This window comes from Oryzias melastigma, linkage group LG13 (genome assembly GCF_002922805.2).
Source record: "Oryzias melastigma strain HK-1 linkage group LG13, ASM292280v2, whole genome shotgun sequence".
Lineage (NCBI taxonomy): Eukaryota > Metazoa > Chordata > Actinopteri > Beloniformes > Adrianichthyidae > Oryzias > Oryzias melastigma.
Window position 1 is genome coordinate 16,190,051 of NC_050524.1, and position 26,499 is coordinate 16,216,549.

At 38.7% G+C, this 26,499-nt stretch overlaps 3 protein-coding genes across 6 annotated transcripts in view; 1 reads left to right on the forward strand and 2 right to left on the reverse strand.

Moving 5' to 3' along the window:
- si:dkey-202l22.6 (interferon-induced very large GTPase 1) overlaps positions 1 to 859 on the reverse strand; it is an 8,050-nt gene extending 7,191 nt beyond the window's left edge. The window contains exon 1 of the mRNA XM_024277471.2: positions 781 to 859. The gene's annotated coding sequence lies outside the window, so the exon portion shown is untranslated. The remainder of the gene's footprint in view (positions 1 to 780) is intronic.
- LOC112149650 overlaps positions 1 to 5,404 on the forward strand; it is a 48,131-nt gene extending 42,727 nt beyond the window's left edge. For 2 of the 3 annotated variants that reach the window (XM_024277477.2, XM_024277476.2), the window contains 3 exons: positions 3,251 to 3,364; positions 4,745 to 4,787; positions 4,971 to 5,404. In XM_024277477.2, the coding sequence (XP_024133245.1) occupies positions 3,260 to 3,364; positions 4,745 to 4,787; positions 4,971 to 5,107 (285 nt within the window). In that variant the 5' untranslated portion in view covers positions 3,251 to 3,259 and the 3' untranslated portion in view covers positions 5,108 to 5,404. Of the gene's footprint in view, positions 1 to 855; positions 3,120 to 3,250; positions 3,365 to 4,744; positions 4,788 to 4,970 lie in introns of those variants that run through there. The other variant, XM_024277474.2, reaches the window with a different exon arrangement.
- A 2,257-nt stretch (positions 5,405 to 7,661) lies between these two features.
- Positions 7,662 to 26,499, reverse strand: part of LOC112149376 (Down syndrome cell adhesion molecule-like protein 1 homolog) — a 106,433-nt gene continuing 87,595 nt past the window's right edge. Inside the window, exons 21-35 of one of the 2 annotated variants that reach the window (XM_036214795.1) lie at positions 24,633 to 24,772; positions 22,026 to 22,179; positions 19,625 to 19,742; positions 19,292 to 19,455; positions 19,087 to 19,185; positions 17,872 to 18,060; positions 16,931 to 17,059; positions 16,566 to 16,724; positions 16,273 to 16,428; positions 16,147 to 16,177; positions 15,904 to 16,022; positions 14,330 to 14,404; positions 13,820 to 14,014; positions 13,374 to 13,682; positions 7,662 to 12,984 (exon numbers count right to left, since the gene is read on the reverse strand). In XM_036214795.1, coding sequence (XP_036070688.1) covers positions 12,398 to 12,984; positions 13,374 to 13,682; positions 13,820 to 14,014; positions 14,330 to 14,404; positions 15,904 to 16,022; positions 16,147 to 16,177; positions 16,273 to 16,428; positions 16,566 to 16,724; positions 16,931 to 17,059; positions 17,872 to 18,060; positions 19,087 to 19,185; positions 19,292 to 19,455; positions 19,625 to 19,742; positions 22,026 to 22,179; positions 24,633 to 24,772 — 2,624 coding nt within the window. In that variant the 3' untranslated portion in view covers positions 7,662 to 12,397. Of the gene's footprint in view, positions 12,985 to 13,373; positions 13,683 to 13,819; positions 14,015 to 14,251; positions 14,405 to 15,903; positions 16,023 to 16,146; positions 16,178 to 16,272; positions 16,429 to 16,565; positions 16,725 to 16,930; positions 17,060 to 17,871; positions 18,061 to 19,086; positions 19,186 to 19,291; positions 19,456 to 19,624; positions 19,743 to 22,025; positions 22,180 to 24,632; positions 24,773 to 26,499 lie in introns of both variants that reach the window. The other variant, XM_024277031.2, reaches the window with a different exon arrangement.

Below are 26,499 nucleotides of genomic sequence, written 5' to 3' on the forward strand. Positions count from 1 at the left end.
CACTTAATTTAGCATCACCTTCAATTAAGAAAAAAAAATAAAAAAAAAACACATTGGAAATAAAGTCAGTCGTGATGTAGTTAATGGAAACAAATTCTGTAAATTTGGGAAAGGTTTTCAAATTGGTTCGTCTTACCTTGTTCTTCTCCTGCAGTTGTTCTCTTAAAGGGATCCTGTGGTCAGGAGTGCTTTTATAGCTGCCAGCTCAGTGATAAAACCCATTCCTGTTCTTCTGGCTAAACTCACTATGTTGAAACGATTCTCTTTCACACAAAGACTGACCGGAGTTTTTAAAGGAAGTGTAAACAAAAAGCATTACTGCTAAACCAAAAATTCTTTACATATCTGAGTAACACCTAATCTTGATAACAAAACTGGGATTCATGATTCATGATTGTGCAAAACTGTTTTTAGATGGGCGCCAGGAGGATCCTAATCTGTCTGCAGAGGTTAGAAGTTGGAGTTCCAGACTATTATACACACAAATGGTCATCCAGGTGTGCAATTGTAGATACATGGGTCGATTTATGGCAATCACTTATCACTTTTAAAATTATTGGGAGGGGTCATATGATAAAGGGTATACAATGGTCCCTCGTTAATTGTGAAATAGATGATTTTTAAAAAACATTATAGATGTTTTAAAGGGGCCATACCATGATTTTCTTGAGTCTTTCAGAGTAAACTATATCCATATATTTGATCATATAATACCTTTGAAACACTAAAAAAACAAATTATTTATTAAATATTAGGAATTTTTGCAGACTCCTTTTATACCTGGAGGAAAATGACTTGATCTCTAAGGCACCGCCTTTAGCTCCTTCAGGGTGCCGCCAATTTCATCATGTCATCCTGGAGTCTGCTTGTAAAGTAAAAAAAAATGCACCTTAAAAGATTTATTTTTATTTCTTTATTTGTTTTAATATTGTTGTACTTAGTGTGTGGTCTGGACATTTATCCCAAAATTTAGCACAAACAGAATGGTGATGGTTAATAGTTCATTTTGCAGTGAAATTTTTAAAAAATGCAGACATCCCAGATGAACATTCCAGCTGGCTGATCACTGCTAGGTTGAGCTGCTAGCTTTGCAGAGAAGGTGTTTGTGTTAGCCTGGGTGCGGAGCAGACTCTTCCTGGAGGGGGAGGTCCTCAGCTTGTGATGTAAGCATGTGAGGACCCCCTGATTTTTGTGGGTATGGGAGTGGCTGGTACTGAGAGGTTTTTTTGCAAGTAAATGCTGGACTCCACTTAATTTAATTTTATCACCTTCAGTAAAAAAAAAAAAAAAAAAAAACATTTAGAATAAAGTCAGGCGTGATTTACACAATGATGAATGGAAAGATCTGTTTGTACAATTGTAGCACAGCAGTAAATAGGCGTCTGTACCATTCCAATATGGCGTCCAACTTTGAATATGCAACAAATAGCATGTAGAGATATATAACTCATTGCACAGTTGTGTCTTGCATTTCCCTTGAGACTCACCGAAAAAGAGCGGTGCAATTATTGTGCCTGTGTTAAAGAGTATCATGAACGTACAGATGTGGCTGTTGTATGGTGCCCTTACATCACACTGTAGTGGTTTGTAAAGTATTAGTCACTACTGCCCTAACAGTGAGATACGGCTATCTGTGAACAAAAAATGGGCACTTATCATGTGAACTTATATGAACAGTACACACATGACCCACGTGCAATCTGCAGGATTTTGTGTGGTAAAAAAATCTGTGTCTCGCCTACTTCCCCCTCACGTATCACACTGTATTGGTGTTTACTACTCACAACATGCTTGCAGCTAAAAATGTACATTCATATTTTCAGACTATGGCATTACCATGTGGTCAACGACCATAATATTTTGTGCACAAAATAGTTTGCCCATGTTTTTCCCACAGACAGCCCATATCTGACCGCAGGGGCAGCTATGAATAAACCTTTAGATTTTATCGTATTTAGGGCTGCAAAAGTTACACACATTGTTAATTTTGTACATCTTAGCCTTAACTTAATCCCAACAATTTGGGCCGAGACCTTGCCTTAAACCCAACCTCCATTCAAATGTCTGTCCTAATTACAACCAACAATCTAGTATTTGTCATCTACCTCAGGATTATTCCAGCACCTACTTATATGGTCAGTGATTATGCCAAAAATTGCCCTTACGTGTGTACTGTGATCTCCATGCTAGCCTGAGACTAACATGTCTTTAACATTGTTACTGTCAGGTTTGAGGACAATCAGAGGTTGGCAAAAAAACCCAATTGATTTATATAGAAAAAAACTGAAAACCAAAACTTGGTTTTAAAAACAATAATAAAAAAAAAAAAATTACACAAGATCAAATTAAAAATCAAGCAAAGTAAGCACAGAGATTTACCACAGACAGTCCAGAGACACTGATGCAATATGGAGGAATTAACAGTTGGCAAACAGTGGATATAACTGATCTAAACGATCAAAACAGGACAGAAATTAAATTAACTAAACAAAAGGTAGACATGATACCTCAGAATTTACAGCCAGGTGGAATAAAAAAAGGCCTTTCATTTAATTGAACAAGGAATTTAAAAGGAAATTAAAGAAGAAAATGAAAACACATTGAGGAAAGAGTAAGGGAATAAAGTTACAGTTTAATAATCAACCATAGTTTTAAACAAGTATATAATTACATAATTTATAATATACTTGTATTTTCCTTCCCTTTTTTTAATTATCTATGCCTTGATAAAAGCGTTCGCTGAAAGGTGCAAGCACACCTGAGGGATGACGGTTGTGCAAAGGAAAAGATTACTGCTCCTCTATTTCTGTCCTTCAAAGCTCTTTAGTAGTCTTACCCTGGTGTGTCACAGACTGTGAGTGTGAAGTGCATGTCTGTTTAGGTGCCTCAGAGACTTGTGTGAGTGGACATAATCAACTGTGTTCAGCTGGCCTTCCTTAGGCAGCTTTTGCTGTGCTGTTTGGACGTGTGGACTCACCTCCGCAAGCCTGGGGAAAACATTGGAAAATCAAGGCAAACATTAAGGATTACTTTAAGGAGGTGACTTTTAGGAAAAAAGCAGCAAAATGTTGATCACAATGCTAACAGCCATGTACATGATGGTCAAAGTTGTGGAATCGGTAAGGTTATCATTTCTTGATGTCCAATTTTTCTTCCCATTATTTCTTTTTTATGTTTTCCATGTCCGTTGCATCAGCAGGAAAGTTTGTGCATGGGCTGTAATTTGTGACAAACTTCTCTTGGTTTTCAGATAGGAACAATGTTTGCACCCCAAGAAGAGCCTTTGCGTTACATGGTATCTCAGCCGTTGCCTTGGCAGGTTCAGTCTGTGTCACACAGTCGGAAGAGCAGCAAAGCAGACGAGGTAAGTCGGACAAAAAAATTGTCTCGCAGTACAATTGATGCCACACACATAATGATGGCAATGCCAAAGTAAGGTAATGGATTCCTTACAGCCAGTCTGCATGCAGCTGATTATAGCCTTCACCCATATTATCTTTTCTTCAGATTGAGTGTCTCCCACTAAGTCGCCTGAAGCTGTAATGCACATTTTCATACCCTAAAGTGGAGATGTAGTAATTACTTGAGGCAATTCAGCTGCTCACCATCCATGCTTGGCTGGGATTTTATGCTCAGACATTGGCTGTTTTATTAAACCGTTATCTAAAAAATGAGGCAGAGCTCAGCATGGAAAGGTCAGCAGTCATTCACCTATAAACGCAATAACCTATGGGTAAATTACAATGGCACAAGAATGCAGAGATGGATTTTTCTGCACAACTTTTGGTGTCCTTGCAAAAAATGTAACACTAAAGTTTACTTTAGCTTCTTCCACAATGTAACAGGAACCGTTAAGGCCTTTGTAACTCTGTAAAGCTTGCATACAGATAAGCAGGACCGTCAAATAGGAGTGGAGTCTAAAAAAAAAATGACAATCCCTTAAGTAAAATCTGTTATATTTGTAGGTCTGCAGGTAAATTTATTGAACAAAACCGAAGCTAAAAGTGGAAATACACACTTCTTTTTGTCTAGGTGCTAGCAACTTCCAGTATCAGATATTTCCAAAAGCAAACCTCACATTTATTTGATGAAGACAATATCTCTTCATGTTTCTGTGTTTGTCCCTACACACTTTTTCACATTACAATTTGAAAAAAGTTTGATAATTTCCATCCTCCAGCAGGACTAATGCTAAGTTTTGTGGTTAACTGAAGCAGAAAAGATGCAGAAAATGTCCCTCATTGCCTTTTTGGAGTTTACTCTTAGTGGTTTTTATTAAAAAAAAAAAAAAAAAAGGTTGAGGACCTCATTGCCAAGGTCGTGGAAACCATTATTTGAGACGGAACTTAGGCATGCAGCCAAACTTAGCGGTAAACAAGCTAAGCTAGTGCTATGCCCAGCCTCTGGCTTCCCTCTTGCTGTTCTGCTTGGACTCTAATCCCAATCAAGAGGATTTGTGTTTGAGGTCATTATTCTAACTGTAGACAGAAAGGGCACACAGCTGCAGTCCCACATTTGCTCTCATCTGAAGGGACATTTTGTACAATTTAGCGAGGACTAACAAATGCATCTGATTATCGGAACCTGTTGAGTAACGCCAAGAATGTCCGAGCAACGTTGTAGATAAATCTGCTATGTGCACCCTTCACCTAACCTGCATCATATCTGAGCTAAAATGTGCGTCATGGGGCGTATTCAGACAGAATGGGTCTTCACATCTGCTACTGCTCTGTTTTATTTGCAGTTTGAAGGTCTCAGAAGGAACAGCATAGGGGTCTACAGAAAGAGTAAGTAACTCTGTTATCTACTGTCACCTCAAAGACAGTATTTGATCTACATCTCATGCCTGACAACACACCCAAACTAGAAGATGTCTAATAAATTCCATACACTAAGAGCTTAAATCAGTTTAGACACAGAGCAACAGGTTGTTGCTGCACGACCAATGCCTCCACCTTCTGTCCTCTCAGACTCCAGCGCCAGCAATGGCACGTGCACCACACCAGCTGTTCCCCCACTCAGCCCGGTTGAAGTGGAGAAGGCTGCCTCGACCATCCAGACCCACTTCAGGAAATTCCAGCAGAAGAAACAGAAGAACGGCAAGTAGATAGTCTGAGCGACAGCTGGAGTGAGTTATGAATTGCACCAGCCTTGATGGCCTCTAAAAGAAAGTCCATAAAAATACCGCAGCTCAACCTTAGAACGGTTCAGTTACTCTTAAGTATCATAAAGCAATAGCCTTCATGTCAAACACTGCTTGTAACACAATTTACAATGTGAGTTACAAATGTGGATGTACTGTATATTTGAATGAATAGTTTTGATGTGTTATGATGACAGGGTGATTGAGTACCTGTGTCTACTGCTATTTATGTATGACTTTTATGACTTTTGAGTATATAAATGTGAAAAAAAAAACATCTGTCACTGTGTATTCCTTTCAAGCACATTTTCCATCTTGACATTAGACAGCATTTTCTACAAACCTCGCCGTGCTTCATTGTAACACATTGCCCTCTAGTGTTTTCAACTGTGAAATTTCAACCGCATTGATTATTACATGGCCTTGAACTTGACATTTTGCAGAGTTATTCTGCTATTATTGCTACCAGAGCAGAAAATTATTAGAGTAGCTTTCAGGGACACTTGCTGTTATGACTGTTCAAACACTTCAACCCGTAGAGGTGATACCAGGTAGGGCCATTATATTGTCTCAAAGATTAACCTAAGACATTCCAGCCTTCCAAGTGCACTTGGCTGGACTAAATCCATGTGGCCTCTTCTACACTCCATGTACTGACTGATCAGAGGTGACTGTGGCTTTAGAGGTGTCATGTAAAGATCTAGTCAGGTGTGAACTAAATCAAATGACTGCAATGGGCGGAGTCTGTAGACAGGCCACCAAGGACTGGATATCTGAACAGTGGTTAAAGAATCACTGATATAGACTTTCATATTCCTTCATGTATTGATACTGTTTTTGGTTAGTAGCAGTTTGATTTTAAAGAACAAAATACCAGGAAATGTGGAAAATATGTAACTCAATAAAACTCACATACTTGGCCTTCCTTTCACTGTCCAAAACTGCTCCAAGGGTTAATCGGTATATCTAAATCCCCCTAGGTGTGTATGTGAGTGTGTGTGTGTGTGTGTGGCCTTGCAACAGACTGGCGACCTGTTCAGGGTATACCCTGTCTTTACTCAGCAGCACAGTGGATTTCAAAATGTCATTAGAAAAAAAATTCTTAGAAGTTGCATATTAAGGAAGTTCAGACAAGAAAATGTGTTCAATTTGTTAGTTACCATTGTCTAAAATATTAGAAATGTTACATGGTGGTAATCCACTTAAGACAAATTGAACTATTTTTATTTCAAGGTGTCATCATGCCAACATTTGCATATTTTGCATTTCTATTAAGGGAAAAATTAAGTTAAAAAATGAACATCAGAATCAGTGTGCTGAGATTTTTTATTGTTCAGTGGATCTGTCTATGTACAGTTTTTAACTAAGATCTTTTCTTGTCTAGATAGTCTGATATCCAAATCCAATTCTTGTGGTGGGAAACTGGTTTAAAACTGGGACATTTTAGGAGAAAAAAAATACATATTTGTCCCTGATTTACTCAGTATATTCTAGTTTCTGTCAATCATCATACTAGTTTTAAAAAATCTATATATGTTTAAGCTGCATGTTCAAGAGATCTTATCATTCTTAACTTTCAACAGGACTTTTGATGTTCATATTCCTGGATTTGGAACTTATTCATTACCCATTTTCCTTAAAAAAAAATTGATGTTGCACATAAAAAAAAAATTCTAGCATCTCTGTTTTTCTAAAAGGTGAACTAAGTAAGTGAAATTTGAAAACAGAAAAATAGGGAAACATAAAAGACACATGGACACAATTCAATCTAATTTGATCACATTTTGACATAAATCAAACTGTTATTTATATGAAGTTGTGTGCACTGGATTTTACAAATCTCTATTAATGAAAGGAACATTGCTGATTTTTTTTTTCCTTTCTGAACTCATAAACTAAAAGCACATTTTTTTTGAAAGGCCCTAAAACAGGCGTGGGCAAACTTTTTGACTCGTGGGCCACAAAGAGTTCTAAAATTGGACAGAGGGGCCGGGCCAGACCAGGAGCAGACGTATGGAGTGTTTTTGGAATCCACCTAGTAAGAGAAAAAAATAACATGGAATCTGGATAAAAACATGGTTTAATTTTGATTGAAAATTAAAATATACATTTTAAAACATAACATTTTAGAGCTTTTTTGTGGCTTTTGTTCTCATTTTAGTGCAAATTCCACCAGTGGGTTGATGTTCATCAAGGAAAAACTGCAAACTTGAAGAAACGTGTTCATGTGCTGTTGGAAGATTGGAAAAATGACAGTTTGACGGGCCAGATTAAATAAATGAACAGGTGACATATGCAACCGGGCTATAGTTTGCCCACCCCTGCCCTGTACCATTACAATAAGCAGTAAAGAAAACCTCAACGATACACTGATATGCACCGAGCTACATGTCAAAATACTTGGTCGTCTTGGTGGTTATAGGTACTGGCAATCGGGGGATCAAAAAGGTTCAAGTTTTAACTTTAGATTGAGCTATGCTCCCCTGACCCTCGCTGCTTCCTGTACCACAACAAAATGTTTTTTTCTTTTCTTTTTATTGTCACTTTGATTGTGTGAGTTGTCATTTATCTGAATCTGACTCCATATTAGACTAGTAACTAGTCCAGTTTATACTTCACCTGGGGTAGGTAGTTAGTGTAGGCTAGACTGGCTGTTGTTAATGACATTAACAGAGTTTAAGCACACTATATTTAGTTTCATGAGCTGTTCTCAACATTGACAAAGAATGTTTCTTAATTAATCTTCCGTTAGTTCTGCATCATCTTTTGTATTTAGAACCTCACACACTCAAGCACTCATACAGCAAACCCTTTCAATAAAAAATACCCTCACAGTTTATAAAAAGATAGCTTTATTGCACAAGGTGTTAAGTATTCTTTTTTTCTGTTTTTTTTTGTTTGTTTTTCATAGAAAAGAAAATGTAGAGTTAAACACAAGCAATTGCAAATCGAAGCAACATTTCCCCATAAAAGTTGAAGCAACAACCAACCTTGGGATTTTTAAAATGGTCATTTTCATTAAAACCATATCTTCAATTTATCTTTTTTTCCTTCATTTATATCCTGCAAAAAATTTCAGAACATGCAACGCTGCTGCAATTCTTCCAAAAAAGTGAAAAGTAAAAAAAAAAAAAAAAAAATGAAAATCAAGTAACTTGTGACAAAAAAAAGTCAAATAGCAGGAAAAAATAAGACAGTGCAGCAAAATGCCCAGTAAAATAAAATAGCTATATAATTAACTATGCATGGTCCACTCTGACATGTTTTAATTGGTCTAAATATCAGGATAAAGAAGTTATCATTATACCTCTATAGTTTTATTAACTCCTCATTACATTAACTTTAGTAGAAGTTTACATTGTGCCCTGATTTCTAATGAAGATGTTGAAAATAGTACTCATTTATACAAAACAGTTCCCTATGTACACAAGTCTTCTGTTACTCTGAAAATGATGTTTTAGGATGACAAATAGAGAGTTCTTAGAAATATTTATTTTCAGAAATGAATAAAAGATTAGGCTAGTTTGGGAAAAAAAAAAAAAAAAAAAAAACATCCATCCAACAGTTAGACAAAACAATGTCCCGAATATGTTGGACAGTTAAATTCACAATAAATAAAAATATAAATTAGTTAAAAAGTCCAATGTTGTTGGGTTTTTTTCTTACCTGCTAATAAAACCGTATTTGATAAAACTTTAAAAAGTAAGGCAACAGGATGCAAAGGCTTTCTGAGTTTATTCGGCTGACAGCTGATGTTAGGAGTTCAGTAAAAGTGCCATTCTTCTTTGATGAAATCAAAAGTTACACTGACTATGCTCAATATATTAGCAGTAACACACAAAAAAGTCCTATTTCTATTTTTTTTTCTCCATCCCACCGAAGTACTTTTTATCAGTATAGTATAAAGTCCACACATTTTATTTTGCAACGTTTAATATTTCTCTTTTTTTGTTTAAACCAAGCAAATGTGAAACTACATTTGCAGCACTTTTCACTGTCACAAGCGCCATTTACCTGTCTCCTAAAAGTAACAAACCTTTCTTAGCTTTAGTGATTTTTAGGTAAAATATTATTCTACCTGCACTTGATAAATAGACATTTCTGCAGCATTTGCTAAAAAAAAAAAAAAAAAAGTGGACAAAATCCTGTGTCACAACATAAAAAGTGTTGCCCTTCCAGGACACATAACTGGTGGATTATTGAGAAACCCATGGTGGACTTTTCATTGCAAGAACAGCATCTGTATTTTTTTAATTCACTAAGCAACCAGACAGAGCAGTTTTGTTTAAAATGTATTTAATGAATCCAATAAAAACCCATTCAAGCCATGTAAGGAAGCCCCTGTTTTAATCGAGTTGAAAACAGGTCTAACCCTTGTACCAGAGTCATCACTTTCTAAAGACAAGTGTTGCATACCATAAAACATAAAAAGCCAAAACAAAAGACATTTTATCCTATAGGGCAAACCGGATACATGTCTTCCTTGTGTCAAAAAAAAAAAAAAACAAAAGTCATCGTTTCTATCGTCGGTGGCCTACTGGATTCCAGAAAGGACTAACATTGACAGGGGTATAAAAAAAATAAATAAAAAAATTGAACTGTTAAACTTTTGTTAGTTTGTCTTTGTTAATTAACTGTAGCTGAGTAATGGCGTTAAGATTGCAAATACACCTTTTAAAGGTAAATCACAACATAACACAAGAGGTTCAATTACTGTTTGTCCTGACTTTAACCCTTTAACACCTGCGCCGTTAAACACAAAAACTTCAACATACTGCAACTTTTCAACCGCTAACACGATTAACGTAATTCCAGCAGATTCTGAGAATTACATTAATCGTGTTAACTATCAAAAAATGACAGTAAATCAAAGAACATAAACACTGGAGCTCCGATGTTAAAGGCTTAAAACGGTTTCTTTTTCAATGTCAAACCCTCTGCACTGAGCCACAGTAAACCAACACAATCTCACATTTCAATTATTACTGTGCTTGTCCTTTACAAAACCACAAGGCCGATGACTTCTCCACTCTCTCTTTACTGTACGTCCACAGTAACGTTTTTCTCCAGACCATTTCCTTTCTCTTTGAGATCACCCCTCTTAACTTCCCTGTTGTGTGATTCGTGACTCTGAGCGATTGTCTTGTGATCGTTTATATTTATTTATTTATTTTTTCAATTAAAACGGCTTTTATATTTCTCTGCTTTTATCAATATCCATATATTTGCTATATATTTTAATAGAAATATATATGTACATACTTTTGAAAACAAAGATATATATTTTTTTTAACATCTTTTTTTTCTATTGCGAGAGCCCTGATGTTAAGTTTCACTGCGGCAAAACTTTTGGAGCAACTCTTGCTTTTCTTTTTGGAGCGATCTTTGTTAATGGATTAAGCTTTGGGAGTAGAAACAAAAACATGTAACAGATACAGTACCATGCATAAAGCTAAAATCATTTGGAAAAAGGTGGATGAACTTGATAAGGTTTTAAGTTTTGAAGAACCCCATCATTTTTTTTCATGAAAATGTTTCTCATTTTTACAAATACTGTCAACATTTCCTTATAGAAAATTCCTGGAAAATGCAATAATTGCCCAATTTTTCTTTTTTTTTCATCACTAAATAATTTTATACACTGTTTATGATGATCAAAATGTGTTTCTTTTGTTTGCAAATTTGTCATTTTCTTCTTGTTTACTTGCCATTAGGTCACAGTGACACTGTGTGGATATCATTGGGTTTATGTGCAAAAAGCTGGAATATAAAGCCGTCAAAACAAGCAAAGGATGAATCAACCGTGAAAGAGAACTTTTTTCCATGAAAACAACAAAAAATGTTTGTTGTCTTGAGTGAACCCAAAACAGTCTTAACCCTTTAACACCTGAGAAGTCGCCAATGACCTTTAACACACCGTAACTTTTTAATCGTTAGCGCAATCATCGTAATTCTAGTAGATTTTGAAGGCGAAAAGCGGTGTTAGCCGCTTTTCGCCTTCAAAATCTAGTAGAATTACATTGATCATGCTAAAAGTTAAAAAGTTATAGTGGTATAGAACATAAACACTTGAGCTCCGGTGTTAAAAGGTTAATTTGTTCAAATACGTCGTCATTTGTTAATCACAGGTAGCTAAACAAAGTTTAAAACGCAAAAAAAGAATGGTAGTATTATGTTATCACCATCTCCATCGACTTCACTTTTGCCGTTCCACACCCCGTTTCCCAGGTCCAACATAAACGATGAGAAGAGGACTCCTGTTCGACACAGACGTCTGCCCGAGAGGTCAGCATACAGATTGACTTGAAGGTCCACTGTTGGTGTGTGCCTGCCTCATGTATACATATAGTATATTTACACATATACACCTGAAAACACGCACACACGCAGGCTTGTGAACTTCTCAAGAACTTGGATCCACTCTAACATTTTCTTAGTTCACGAGTTTAAACTGCATTAAAAAAAACAAACAAAAAAAAAACTAAAAACTGACCTGAAAGAAATTCTGGAGTCATATATCACTTGATGATGCTTGACATTTTTCATATTTATATTATTTATAAAAGCATCAATTATGGATGCTGTGTTGTTGCATGTATAAAGAAAAAAAAACAGAAAAAAAACAACCTTTGTCCCAACAGTCTGAATCCATGATAGCGTAACCTTGCAGAGCCGATGTGACACCAAGGCTGGTGGTTTATGCATACATTAAAAAGCATCCTGCCATGGCACAATGCTGTGATATAAGCTAATTTTTCCATTGGAAACGACAACAACAGAAAGGTACCTACACTATTTAAAAACCTAAAATCCTTATCACGCTTCTCAAGCAACCATTCTACAGCCGCCTTGATTTAGAAAAACAAGACAGTGTGTGTGGAAAGCATTTTTGTGCATAAGTACTGTGTCCTAGCCAAAAGAATGAACGTGTGGAGTTAACAGAAAAAGAGTTTGGCAAGTGATTTCCAGAACGGTGAAATAAGACAGATAAATGACACATTAATAACATAAAGCAGTCAAGCAGAAAGAAAGGCAAACACCCCTGTGCTGTGGAGACCTAACTCTGACCTCTCCCAACAGTTGTGTCAGCGGTAACCCAACCAGCCTTGTTCAGCCTGGCACAGCACAGGCACTGACGGGTAAGCTGTGCATGTGTATGTTCCTCACACCAGTTTAGAATGGAGGCTCCAGGCAAGTGCTGGCTTGTCCAGCTATGTATTAAGAGTTACAGTGACTGGCCCCGTTGATGGCAAGCTACACGAGCGTGTAGGACTTGGAGTAGGCCCCTGACCCTCCATCCCTCTGCTTCTGTAATCTACTCAAGCCTGAGGAGCTGCTCTCCAGGAGAGAGTCTCTAGATCCTCCCATTTTAGAGGAAGAAGAAGAAGCACCTCCAGGGGTCCCTCCTGTGGCCCCCACTGCCCCACCGCCAGCAGAGGAGGACGATGCTGCCGCCGCGGTGGCAGCTGCGCTTGCAGCCGCACACTGAGCCACCTGAGCTGAGGAGCCAGACATGGTGAGAGTCCTCTGTGGAAGCGTGGAGCTGCTAGAGCTAGAAGACATCCCTCCGCTCCCACTACCTCCAGCGGCGCCCCCTGTTGCCCCCCCAGAGGATGCTCCAGAGGAAGTGAGGTTGGATAGGCCGGAGTGGCCCATGCTGAGTGACTGCTGCTTCGCAGTGTCCATAGTCACATGACGGCCCTGGGTGTGGTATGCCCGTTGGGCCAGGCCACGAGCAGAGGCTTCGCGTGGTGGAACCACAGGACATGGATCATGATGTTCTGACCGTTTTCGGAAAAAGGGATCTGACTTCATGTATAAGGGTAGGTTGCAGTAGTCACCTAGAAGGGGAAAAAAACATGCTTAATTTTAGTGTTTAGTACTTTTTGGCTAAAAACCTTAACACATAATACTAATACTTAGAGATATTCAAGCCATTAGAACAACTGCTGGCTTAAAGTTCCACTCCAATCATCTCTTGATATATTGTAAAGGCGTTCTTAGTGGTCTTTTCATTATGATTATGACATTTTTAGCCAAATTAAAAAAAAACTTGTGTTCTTCTATAGGAAAAACTTTGTGCAAAGTGGTAGTAATCCATCAGAAAGTCGCCACATGTCTTGTGGCTCTGATTAAATGCTCTCACAGTTTTTTTTCCATTTAGTTCATCTCTGCGTTGTGAGCCTATGTTGCTTTTACAATTAAGACAAAAACGATTAAAGTCACTTACTCTTGGCGCGGTGTGGAATGGGCACGGCTACATTTTTGCCACGATCGTAGTCTTGGGGCTTTGGTGGCGAGGCAGTGAAACGGCAGATACCAGGCTCTGACGGCGTACTCATCGACGTCATGCTGTCTGCATTGTCATTGGTACCTGTGGTCATCTGATCAGATGAGCTGTCAGAAATAAAGCACTCTGTAATCTCAAATTTGGCATGTTGCAAGTGTTCCTCCAGCTTGGCATGCTCATATGCTCTGGCCAGCTCCTCGTAGGTGGAAGAGGCACTCTCTGTGGACACCATGCTGTTGCGCCCCTTATCTGTGGGTACAAGAAAGATACAGCATAGGAGAGCCAATCAACTGATAGAAATAGCCTTTTCTCTGTACCTTTGAAGGTCACATAGTCATGCAGTACATGCTAATGGCTGCAAAGTGTCATTTCACCCTCCTGCTAACCTGTGTCTTGTGAGAGGCTGGCACTGTAGCTGTCACTCTCAGTGACAGTGATGCCATGCTGAGAGCCAACTGTGCGCCAGTCTGAAGTGAGAGTGCGGGCTGGCGTAGAAGCCTGACACTTGGTCAGAGTCCACTGACTAGAGTAGCGGTTCCTGATGCTGTGGGCTGACTTCACACTCTTCCTCGACACTGGGTCTGGTGGTAAGTGGATGAAGAAAAGAGATGAACATGTACAAAGACTTTTGACAGCCGGGGAAGTGAACAAGAACTTGTAAGAAAAAAAAAAAAGCTCAAATGACAATTAAGCCTAAGTAAACAAGTGGCGTTATCTTGAGATCAGAGCTTTAAAGACCTTTGATAAAACACAGTTTACAATTACAGTCTAGAGACTGCTTTAGGAAACGTATACATGGTAAAAGAGAGAAGACATACTGGTTCCTGGTCTGATGTCAGACATGTCTATCAAAGGACCAGTGTTCTGGATGAGTGCAGGGTGATGGACAGACACACCAGTGCAGAAGCTCTGAGGATTCCCGGTTTGGTTGAACTCTGTATCTGTCACAGGGATTGTAGCTTTGTCGTCACCTGGAGAGAAAATAACAGAGTGATGAAAAGGCTAGCAAGGTAGAGCAGTCACCCTCCCATTGATCAGAAGTTTCCAGGTTCAGTTCCCGCTCTGCCTACATATTTTTTCAAGTGTCCGTGGGCAAAACATTGAACTCCCCCACTGGAAGTAAAATCACTGGACATATCATCCCCTCTCCTTTCGTGTTCCAAATAGGAAGTACCCGCTGGTTTCAAGACACCAAACATCCTATAGATTTCCATTGAGAAATACAGTTATTTCACAGTCATTTTATTTGTCAGAAGAACCATTCTTGCTCTGCCCGCTGGCCCCGCCTCTAACGTTTGATTGATAAATTCTCCTGAGCTTCTTTCGGTGGAAAGGGTGTGGACTTCCAACGACCTCACTCATGTTTATGGACTGTAGTTCCTCTAAAAACGTGACTCAAACCAACTCGGACTAATCACGCTATGAGTTACAAAATGGTGTCACATGAACAGGAAGTCCCAGTGTTGGGCTTTGGCCTCATTTTACAAGGGCTGGTGGTAAGGTCTATGGGTGACGTCAACACCTTGTTTTGTCCAGTAAATAATACATGTAATGACCTGCTCTGCCACCATTTATGTGAATGGTTGAATGGTTTTGTGGCTATAAGGGGCCTTTGGGCTTATTGTAGAAAAACACGATATAGGTTTAATCCACAATTTAGTAAATTTATTTTTTAATTTAGGTTTTTCTGTAATTACTGAGAAAAGTTGCAAGTTCTACTTTTTGAGGTTTTAAATGCATTTTACTGTTCATTCCTCACTATAAAGAACCCCAAAGTGGTATTTTGATCCGTTCATGCATTTAAGAGTAATCCTCTAAAAACCTGCACCACTGTCTACAGTAGCCCCTCCCACGCCCATGAAAACGAGCGGATGGAAACGTGCAGACATAAGATCCATCCCAACTGCCCCCTACAGGAAGAGTCAGCTCTGACAGCTCCGCCTCCAGACTAACACAACTCTCAGTTTATCCCCTTATCCAGTGATGATCAGTTAAAAAACTTTAATTTTAGATGCAGAATACCGTATATCTTCCAATTGTGTACTGTCTTCAATAAATTCCAGCACAAATAGGTGTTTGTTATTTCAGACGTGTCGCTCCTTTAAGACCCCGATTGACTCTATTACAGACTCCCCTGTGCATCTGGCAGTATCATCATTCCGTTACCAACTGAGCTTCAATAAACAGCTTTTATCTTACCCTCAATGAGTGCCTCCTTGGGTTTTCCAATATGTCCCTAGTCTTACACATATTTAAAAATTGTTACCTATTGCAAAACACCTACAGTTAAGGTCGTCCTTAACCCAAGACTACTCACGCACCATCTGGATTGTTTTTAGGATTGAAACTCTACGAAGGCTCTTGAGTCCTGCAAAAATCAAAGTTGCTTTGGAAAAGTGCTCCGAACAGTTTCTATTGAAGGTTTCCTGTCATCAAAGAGAATTTCAAAGTATTTCTTTCTTCCACTCACCAATTTGCTTGATGCCTTCTTTGTCTTCAATTAACAGCTGTACTCTGGGGATGTCGATGTGCAGCCGAGGGCCTTGAGGGGGGCCTTTAACAGGGGTGTCAAAGCTGCGGTTGTTTTTGCTGAAGCAGAAAAACAGGAGTAACATTTGAGTTTTTACTATACTGTTTAATTCAGATTAACTTTTACCTACAGAACATGCAAAAATTCCAACCTATCTTTTGAGAGAATAAAACTTAATCTCACCTGATTAACATCTCTGCCAGACTCTTGGCATCTAAAAAAAATTCTTATGTCAGTCTCAAAATAAAACCAGACAAGAAATAATGATTTTTTCCCTCCAGAACTGATTATTTAAAATAATGTCCTCACCTCTAAGTCTCTTCAGCCTCTTTTCTTTGCGTTTCTTGCGAATAATGAAGAGCAGTGCAATGCCGACAGTGACCAGGATCACAGGACAACCGATAGAGAACAGCTTCTTCACATCATCATTCTTCTCTAGCGGGGATTTAATGGGAGCAATCGTGCCTGCACACACCCAGAAATAAAAGCAGCTGCAACAGCACTTTCAATAAAACAATCTAAGGTTATTAATTACGATAGAAACCACTGAGGGGATGTTTTAGGTCATGCTGATGTTTAATCTAAAATATGCTTCTACTCACTTCCATCATAGTCCAGTGTTGCAAACTGGGAGCTCTGGTTGCCACAGCCAGCACTGTTACATGCTTTCATCTTCAGTTCGTACCAGGTCGCCTCACGCAGTTCTGCCAGGAACACGTCTGCAGTGGCGTTTGTCCGAACACTTTGCCAAGCCCACGTACCTGCAATAAAACACCAATAAAATCACATGATGTATAATGTGTTTCAATGTAGCTCTATAAAAAGAATTAGCCTTAAGTAAATGTACACTAATGTTTGCTGAATTTGATGCATTCAGGTATTTATCTTGATATAGCAAATAGGTGAGCAAAAACAGTAATACATTTTAAGTAATTTCTGAATATATTTAATTAACAGAAAAAGTGACCTTTGGGTCTGAACTCCAGAGTGACCACAGAGATTGGACAGCCTCCACTAGCCCAGCCTTGCAGGTTGAGGCGAGCATGGCTGGAGTTAATATAGGTGAAGACAGGCTGATCCTTGTTGAACTGGGGCTCTAGAAAACATACATTCGCAATCAGATGACAATTAGAATATTCAATATTGTGAATTAGAATATGAATTTGCATAATTTCATTAACAAAAATACAGCAGTGACAGCAGTATGCAAGTACATCAAAATGAGGAAAAGTTTTGGACAAAAGTGTGTTAGTTTTGAATTATTTTGGTCTCCTTGTAGCAGCAGTATAAAAAGACAATTTAAACGTATGTAAAGAGTTTCAAATAGAGATATGCTTTCAGATGTTAGGGAAAATTAAAAAAATTATTCAAATTCAAACCACACTGTATACTGGGCAGATAATCGCAAAACATTTCTTTAAATCAAATTCCGCCTTAATCCTATGTACAAATAGCACCAGTGGTAGTTTAAAACAAGAGGTTTTTATGAAGTGTAGCATAGTATGAATAGAAAATCTGATAAGCAGTCTTTTTTTTTTGTATGTCACCCTTAGGAAGAGTTCAAATCTAGCCCATTTTGAAGAACTGCAACAAAATGTGACGAGGAAAAATGAAGGGCTTTTGTGTGATGTCATTTTTTCAGTCAAAAATGATCCCCAATGATACTTAAGCAGGGCCCATTTGTGCCCAATTTCAAAACTCTCCCCCTCCTTTTTAAATGATTTTGAGTCATATATGTTTTAATATCACCAGATAAAATGTAAAAAAGTCATAATAAAAGGCATTTTTCAAAAGCAAAATGCACAAATCATAGCTTCCACATATTTGTATTCCAGTTTAAGTGGATGCAGCAGAAAATAGTTGTTACTTTTTTTTAATTTTCTGCACCATCTCATATTTATTTCTCACCTCGTCCGTGAGTCTTTGCTTCAATGATCTCGCTGATTCGTCCAGCACCAACGCTGTTCTTGGCCGCCAGTTTCACTTTATACCAGGTTCCACAACGCAGGTTGTCCAGTTTGAAGGAGCGCTCAGTAGAACTGATGAACACGTCTTTCCATTCCTCGGTATTATCGACTGAGTACTGCAGCACAAAACCTGTGGAAGTGAAAGCACGAATATAAAACTTTTTTTTGCTGAATAATTTGGTCTGAATCCACACGGTTATTTGCACAACTATTTTGTCCACTAGATGGCAGAGAAAGACTGCTTTCCTTCAACCTCTGCTGCAGGACACTTTTTTTTCTCTGCCGCCATTAGTTGTCTACAGTTCTGACTGAGCATCTATGCAAATGAGAGCTTTTAATATGGTGACAGCTTTCATAATCAGCTGCTTTAGAGCCACCTATCCTGACACAGATTTGATCTTAGAAGGTTTATTTTTCATGGATGTTATAAAGCACACTTGCATGTAAACGTAGCTTTCACTAATTTTCTCTACGTTACATTTCTAAAACTCACAATGATTGTGCTAGATGGTCTTTTTTTTGGAAAATAGGTCCTAACACCTACACTTGTCTGCATGCAGAACAAAAAATTGACCAGATTCTCTGCCCCAAAAGCAGCCCTGTTTTTAGACTCTCCCAAAAGAGGAAGCTCAATCAGTCTCATTGGTTTAATAGCATGCTTTACCTCATAGATGGAAGACAAAATGTAGACTTACTAAAAAAAAAGTAAGAAATAAAAAAGCAACCCATCTTTGCTATTTTTTATGGGATTTTCTAAACGAGAAGTCCCCTCCCTGCATAAAATCCTTGAACTGCCACACTTCAATCTTTACGTGCTTGGTTCGTGACAAATATAAAGAGAAAAAGAGGGAGCAATCTGAAATTCCATTTGCATGCCTGCCCATTCAGGCACACACACAATGGCCCGCCTCACACACGCATCACCAATAATCAGATAATCAGACAGACACACAGTCAACAGGGAGACACAAAACCAGGACACCATTCAATAAACTAATGGTTAAGCTCAACAATAACAAAGCGTCAGGTAAAAGACACGTCATCCGCACAAAAGGGAGCGCACAATAACATGACAGAAGTGTTAGCTGCAGATAAGAGGCAAAGGATGCGTGTATACAAGATCAGACACAAAATCACAGCTTTTTTGGTAACATACCTCTGATAGAGCTGCCGCCGTTATCTCCTGGTATCCAGGCAAGCGTAATGGAGGATGTGGAGGTGGTGGAGACTGTTAGACGAGGCTGGTCTGGAGGCACTAAGAAAGAGATACAAAAAGATTTTGTATCACTTTTACTACTGCCACAGATGCTTTATTGTGTTTTCTTCCTAAGGAGAAGGTGGTAACTCTGGCTCTTTAATACCTTGCACCAAAAGGTTGACGATTATAGTGTCAAAGCCGAGCGTGTTGGTGGCCGTGCAGGTGTAGTAGCCAGAGTCTTCCGCTTTAACGGAGCGCAGCACCAGAGTCCCGTTGGACAAAATAAGGCGCTGTCCATCCACAGACACAGGGATGGCGGTGTCCTCACTGACGGAGAAGCGTGAGGGTGAATCATCACACATAACTGACAACCATAACAGTTATGAGAGAGCATTTCATTACAAAATGTTATGACTTCACATTACTGTTCAGACCATCAAGTTCACACAAAGCCTTTTTTTTTTACAATAATAATAATTCACGCAGAAATTCTCACCTGTCTTTGGTCCATTTTATGGAAGGTGTGGGTTCACCTACTGAGCTGCAGGGCAGGCGCACCTCTTTCATCCAGGGAGTGGTCACCGTACCTCCAAAGGATATGATTTTAGCTGGAGCTGTTTGAAAACAAGAGAAAATGTGAAAAAAAAATATTTACCAGTATAATAAATTCAAAAAAGAAAGTAAAGCAGTAGCTTTATTAACAAAGTTCAATGAATTATTAGTGTGGTGTTGGAATGACATGCTCAGATCAAGTTTATCTTCCATTTATTATACTAGGATCAATTATCTGGGAGAAAAATGTAGAAATATTGTCCATTTTATGATTCACAAGAAAGCAAAATGTCACGTTGTCCAGCAAAAGAATGGAAGACAAAGTGCACAGGACTAAAGGATGAGCAGAGAGCGCATGAAAGAAACACCCATTCATTCAGTCAAATAACCCTCTTTTTCACTGTCACTCCACCACCTCCTCACACTCTTTCTTTTCTACACTCGGTGTCTCGATCCTGGTCCTCTAGTGCTCTTATGTTAAGGTTGAGTGAAGTATTGAGTGGGCAAGCCTGGAGGACACTGCCATTTACAGCTGCTGATCAGATGAGCCACACAACAACACAAGCACACACTGACCGACCTTTGCACTCACAAATAAAAGGAAGGATAACACACCGCAGGCTGCTCTTCTAAGTCACTTATTAAACTTCCAACCTAAAGTATAATGATTTACTCTGACTATTTTCATGTTCATTCATTCTGATATGTATTTGCTTCCCTTTTTCCTGCTGTCGTTTTCTCCCCTCCTTCCCTCTTCATGCTGTCTTTCTTTTCTTATCCTCTCCTTGGCTGGAGGCATTTCATCTTGTGCCCTCTGAATTTTGAAATCAATAGCACACCACCGTAAAGTCCAAGCAGACTGAACATGGGAGGATATATGAAGTAAAAAAAGCTTAAATTTATTTTTTTTTGAGGATATTCACTGTTGAACACAGTGAATGATGGGAAAAAAAATGATGTGTGGTCGTCTACATTTGTTTAAAGTTTGAGCTAAATGGTAAATTGTGTATGCTTATATATAGCTTTACCTGCTTATTAAAAGTAGTGCGGGGCGGATTGATCCAAAATATCGATAGTATCAATCTCAAGTTGGTGACAGATCAATATCGGCTAGCAGATATTGATATTTACAGAATCAGAATCAGCTTTATTGGCCAAGTATAGAATATATACAAGGAATTTGGTTCCAGTGACCTGTGCTCCTATGTAGAAAAGATAAAAGATAAAAAAATAATAATAATATAAAAAGATAAAATAGAAATATGAATATATATATATATATATATATATATATACACGTATATATATACACATCTGAAAAAGTAGTTTGAAACTTTTCTGAATCTGTATCTTTTCTGTTGCTCACTCTATTTCCACTGTATTTAAATGCTGAGTTGTTTTTTTACTTTTCACGTGTTTAAAATTTTTCTATTTAAAGGATAAAAAGTTAGTAATTATTTAAATTTCTACTAGTCGTTTTCTTTATCTTTAAACAATTTGATTTAACTTTGTGTCATAGTTCCTTGTTTCTTTTGGTTTGTAGACTGTTTTCCATTCACTTCTCAACCTTTTTTTTTAATTTCACGAATTTTCTATTTTAACATAATATTTTCCATTTAATTGAAAATATTGTCGTAATTCTGTTTTTATGTTTATCAAGTAATTTAAAAAAGAGAATTGTACAAAAAAATCATTCATTAAAAACAATTAAGATTTTGAGGTTCAGGTCAGATCCACTACATTTACCAAAAATATCAATATTGCTATCGATATCTGTGATATTGACCAGAATCGGATCGATACCTGAACGCTCAGTATCCTCCAGTCATAATTAAAAGGCCCAAAGCGCTGTACAGTCACAGTCCATTCACCCATTCTCCCACACGTTCACGCACCGATGGAGTAAACTTGCGATCTCTACCTTTGCACTATGGTCACCCCAAAACTAGGTGATGAAAAGGATGTATAATAGTGAGGAGCAAAATTAAATCTGGAAAATTAAACAACCGCTTTTACAATCTAAAAACATTGATTTTTGAAGGGAATAAACCTCTATTTTTGGGCCTTCCTGCTAACTTCCTGTGTGTTTCTTAGAACAATGCTTCTACTTGTACTGTTAAGTTTGGCCTGTGTGTGATATTGTCAGTGATGACTCCACTGATGAGTCATTGAGTCTAGAAAAGGTGATTTTTGGTCATATGTGTTGCTGTTACCACACATTGTGGTGGCGCACTACTCACATTACCCAGAACCCACTTTGGATCACAAATGTAGACATCCAGGATCCCTTCCTTCTTGCACAACATATTTGCACTGTAAGAAACTATCACATACCGGGAACTTACCCTTAGCGGCTGGTTCTACTGTGACTTTGTCACTGAAGTTCCCGCGACCTGCAGTTGTGACAGCTGAAGCCCAGATCAGGTACTGCTGTCGGTGGTTGAGGTGGGTGATTCGGTAAAACAGCAGCTCCGGGTTGGCCTCATACTCGCTTGGCAGCTTGTCAATAAAAATATCACAGGTGTTAGAACGGAACGTCAAACATGGTGACAGAATCTTCTGAGTCTGTACAGTGTGTAGCTTCAGAGAAGTAAGGAGAAATGCATTGAGGCGCATGCCCGCGTTAAAAAAAACAAAATATTCGTAAAGAGAAGTGACTGTAAATAGGTCAGAATAAATGACGTATCAAAATATTAATCTAAGTGTGTCTGCTTCAGGTTTTTTTTGTTTGCTATTTTTGTGAGCCACACAACCCATACATTGTTTGTTTTAACAAGTGAATCGTGATGGCAGGGCCTGTAGTACATTATGCTGTTATAAAGCAAAACAGTTTGGACATATGATGCTGGAGGGAAGGGAAAGAGGTGGCTCTTGCCGGAGAAACGGGAGGCTGAGATTGTGGGAAGTGCAGCCCCGCTCCCTCTCCCTGTCAATTCTCCTCAGGGAGGACAAACAGAGATATGAGAGAGGAGGACAACAGGGAACAGACAAATGATATCATGAACAGTCATATCTACAGAAGGCATCAGTGATGGAAGAAAGGCAATCAGAGTCACAGAAATGACCGGAGAAAGAGCAGCGCTTACACAAACAAGTACGGAAACCCACAAGCACGGACAAACTGACACACATACAGACAACTCGCATGCAGTGGCACACATGACCTGGAGGTTGATGTGTAATTGCAGTGTGTTTAACCCAGCCATGTGTCTGCTGTCTAGACGTGTACATATCACTGTCCCCTCAGCACATAAACACACAAAAACCAACCTTTTTTTTAACCTCCTGTCAATCACTTTTCACCTTCTGACCTCTAACCACTCAGCTCACATCCTGATCTACTCAGGAGGTGCAGACACTATACCCAAATCAACAGACTCACACACTGACTTTGATTTAGAATTAAAAAAATCTCCTCATTTTCACTCCTAGCCCTTTGTTTTTTAAACTACTTCATGTGTTTGGCACTCATTTAGAGTCGATTTTGGACTGTCAGAAACTTGTGCACAGAAGAAAAGAAGTCTGTGATTCAAGTGTCAAATCTGCTGAGAGAGAGTGAACATGCCAGCACGGAAGGAACTGTGTTGTTGTCCCCTGTTATTTCCTATTTGAATGTCAGCACAACATTTTCTTCTAACATGTATGTTTTTTTTAAAGAGCAGGTCATCATTAAGGAACCCACTGGGTGTTTTACAATCTCACCGTCTTTCTGTCCTTCCTTTACACACTGCACCACCTTTTTTCCGTTTCCTACACTCTCGCCACCCCTTCTCCACTTTTGCCTGCCATCCATGTGCTCTCTTTCTGCTGTTCCCTGCATTTATCCTCAAATTCGCCTTCTTGTTTTTCACCTTCCCTGCATTTTTCCACTTGACTGTTACGTCCACATAAAAGCCTCCCCTCCACACGCTGTTGTCTCTTTATTTTTCACTGCAAGTAGAGGTATGGGCAAAGTGATGGATGAAGAATGGATGTGGTGAATGGGTGGGTAGATGCGGGGAAGAAAGAGTGACAGAGTGTTTGTTGCTGTAACAGATATTAAAATATTCCTCCGGCGTGGCGATAGGAGTGATCCGGGAAAGATAGAGCGAGATAATGAAAAGAGGAACAAAAGTACTCCCCATGCGGTGTGTCTGACCCCCCCATCCCTCCTTCTTTCTCTTCAGATGCACTCATTTACATAGTAATCATCCCCAACTCTGCACGGGGCTTTGGAGGGAGAGGGAGAGAGACTAAAAGAAAGAGATAAATGGATAGATATGTAGATAGAAGGCTTGATTTGTAAATGAGGGAGAGTGAAGACAGGACTCATGTATGTTTCTTGAAAGGCACATTTCCATTATGCTTGTGTATCAGTGTGTACATGCAGGGTATATATTTTTTGGCTGTTGAATGCACACGGTAATAAAAATATGAGCAGCACACTGTGCAGTGCATGTATGCACCCCTATCTCGCTGGTGTGATGCATTTACGAGTGTATTTATATTTAGTGTGTGCGTGTGGGTGTGGGACTGAGTGTGTTTGCGCTTGGCTTGTTTTTTGCCTTCGTTGATGAACAGATGAGGTTGTCCTGGCAACATGATGAGACGCAGATATGTAAATGAGGCTGGAGGGTGAGTTTGCACACGCACACACTGCAGTATGAGGAGAGCTCATTTCATACACACATCTTGCTGAGACTGCAGCACTAGACTAAATAAAAAAGAAATGCGCGCTCTGAAACACAGAAACAAATGCAGGGCAGCACTTCGTTACAAAAAATAACCTTGATGCTAACCGCACATAAAATTATTTACATAAATGAAGCTTTTTTTCTGTGCTAAGTAGGAATGAAGAAGAAAAAGAGGAGGTTGTTTCTGCATCGTGCAGTCAGTCTAAGAGTAGATCATTCTCCTCCCCAAAAATAGCATTTGTTAGCCCTGTAACTTCACCCTCCATTCTTGTAACTTACTGGTTGACCTGAGCCAGGGCTGGAGCAGTAGATTGTGTACTTGCGGATGATTCCATTTGGCTTGTGAGGGGGTAACCATGACACCACAACACTGCTGGCAGAGGAGGGCACAGCTTTGATGCCAGCTGGAGGTCCAGGTACTAAATTGTAAAAATGAAGCAGGTAAAAAGAAAGGTTTTACATATCACCATACTGTATTATATAGCTATTATGGAAAATACATTTAAGGAAAATACAATTAAACCATTTATGTATTTAAGAGAATACCATGTATTTTTCTTTATATGAACAAAGTAGGTTGTTTTATTTGTGAATGTGGTGCATTTCTGAGTTTTGTTTTTGGTTTGATACCTTATTTTATGTAGTTTTGAGGTCACATTCACACTGGCAGGTTTGATTTGCACCATGGTTCGTTAGTTTGGATAGTCTGCTTCTTTTGACACAAATGAAAGCTCACCTGATCCCTGGTGCAGACCAAAAATGTGATCCCTGGTCTCCTTGAAACTAAGGGTGTACCCAGACAGGAAAATTCCATTGGTGCGGAGTCCACATTATTTGATCCAGATTGAGCATGAATCTTGTGTTTGGTTTGTATTTAGACTGCTGTCAAACGGACATTTCTGTTTTGAACCAAAGCTTGTAAACAGAATCATGTGACTAAGTCACATTCAGTCATTAGCTAGTAATTACGAGGGCGTCTGTATCAATGTGAGTTAGAACACTTTTTACTTTGGTATGTGTCATTGTTCCTCCATGCTTGGCTCTCTGTTTACATACCATATTGGCTAAAGTGGCCATTTTAATCCAGTTGTTCAGAGCACAAACCTATTCTGACTGAGGAAACTCGGAGCAAACAGGAGCTCAGTTCGATTGGAAATGAACAGAGAGCGGTTCCTGGTCCCGGACCAGGGCCCGCTTGGTGTTATCAGACTAAAAATTTGTTCTGGATTATCAGGGGAAACGCAAACCTAATGTGTTCAGTCTGAATACACCTTAAAGTCCCACTCCAGACACATTTTTTCTTTTGTAAAAACATTCCCAGTAGTCTTTTAATTATGATTGTGCAGTTTTTAGCCAAAATCAAAATACCTTTGATGTTTTTTAAGACATTTTTTTATGCCCAGCGGCAGTAGCTCATTAGATATACAATTCTGGGTTGTGGGCGGGACTGTTAAGAGCAACCCCACCCCCTCCTTGTCGCTAAGAGTCCTGTTTGCGGGCTCATGTGCAAGCTTATAGCCTCAAGCTACTATTAGCTGCACAAAAATAAAGGCGAGCAATATTGAATCAATCTAGCCGTACGTTATGAGCGCAAGGGAGCAGTGAAGATGAGGGTAGAAAAGAGACTGGGGTGTCCATTTCAGTAAGTGCATCATTAGTCTGAGGTTTTTCTAGCTTCCAGTTTTCTGATCCAATGCGATTTGATTTAAGAAATACTCAGAAATGCAGTTTATTCACAAATTCTGTTGCATAGGTCTTCTATTATGAGAAAGATTCAACAAGTACATGTTAAAAACACAAAAGAGACGATTTTCCTTTGCCACTTGTTAGAAGAAGTAAAAAAGAGTGCAGTGCATAAAAGTTTCAGAATTTTCCCAAAAATAATTGTAAAATGTTTAAAACAATATTATATTGTGAACTCATTATATGCACAGACATAACTGTTGTTTTTTCCTATCTTCGCTGGGTAATCTTACCCCAAAATGAGCGTTTTTTTTTTGGAACTCAGGAAAAATTTGGTGGCTGTATTCTTACATGTTTTAAAAAATATATTTTCACAAATTGAACACAAAATTACACTTGCTTTAAATAATTCTGGTTGTATTTGGAGTAAATTTAAACTTGCTTAAAAATTAGTTTGTAAAAT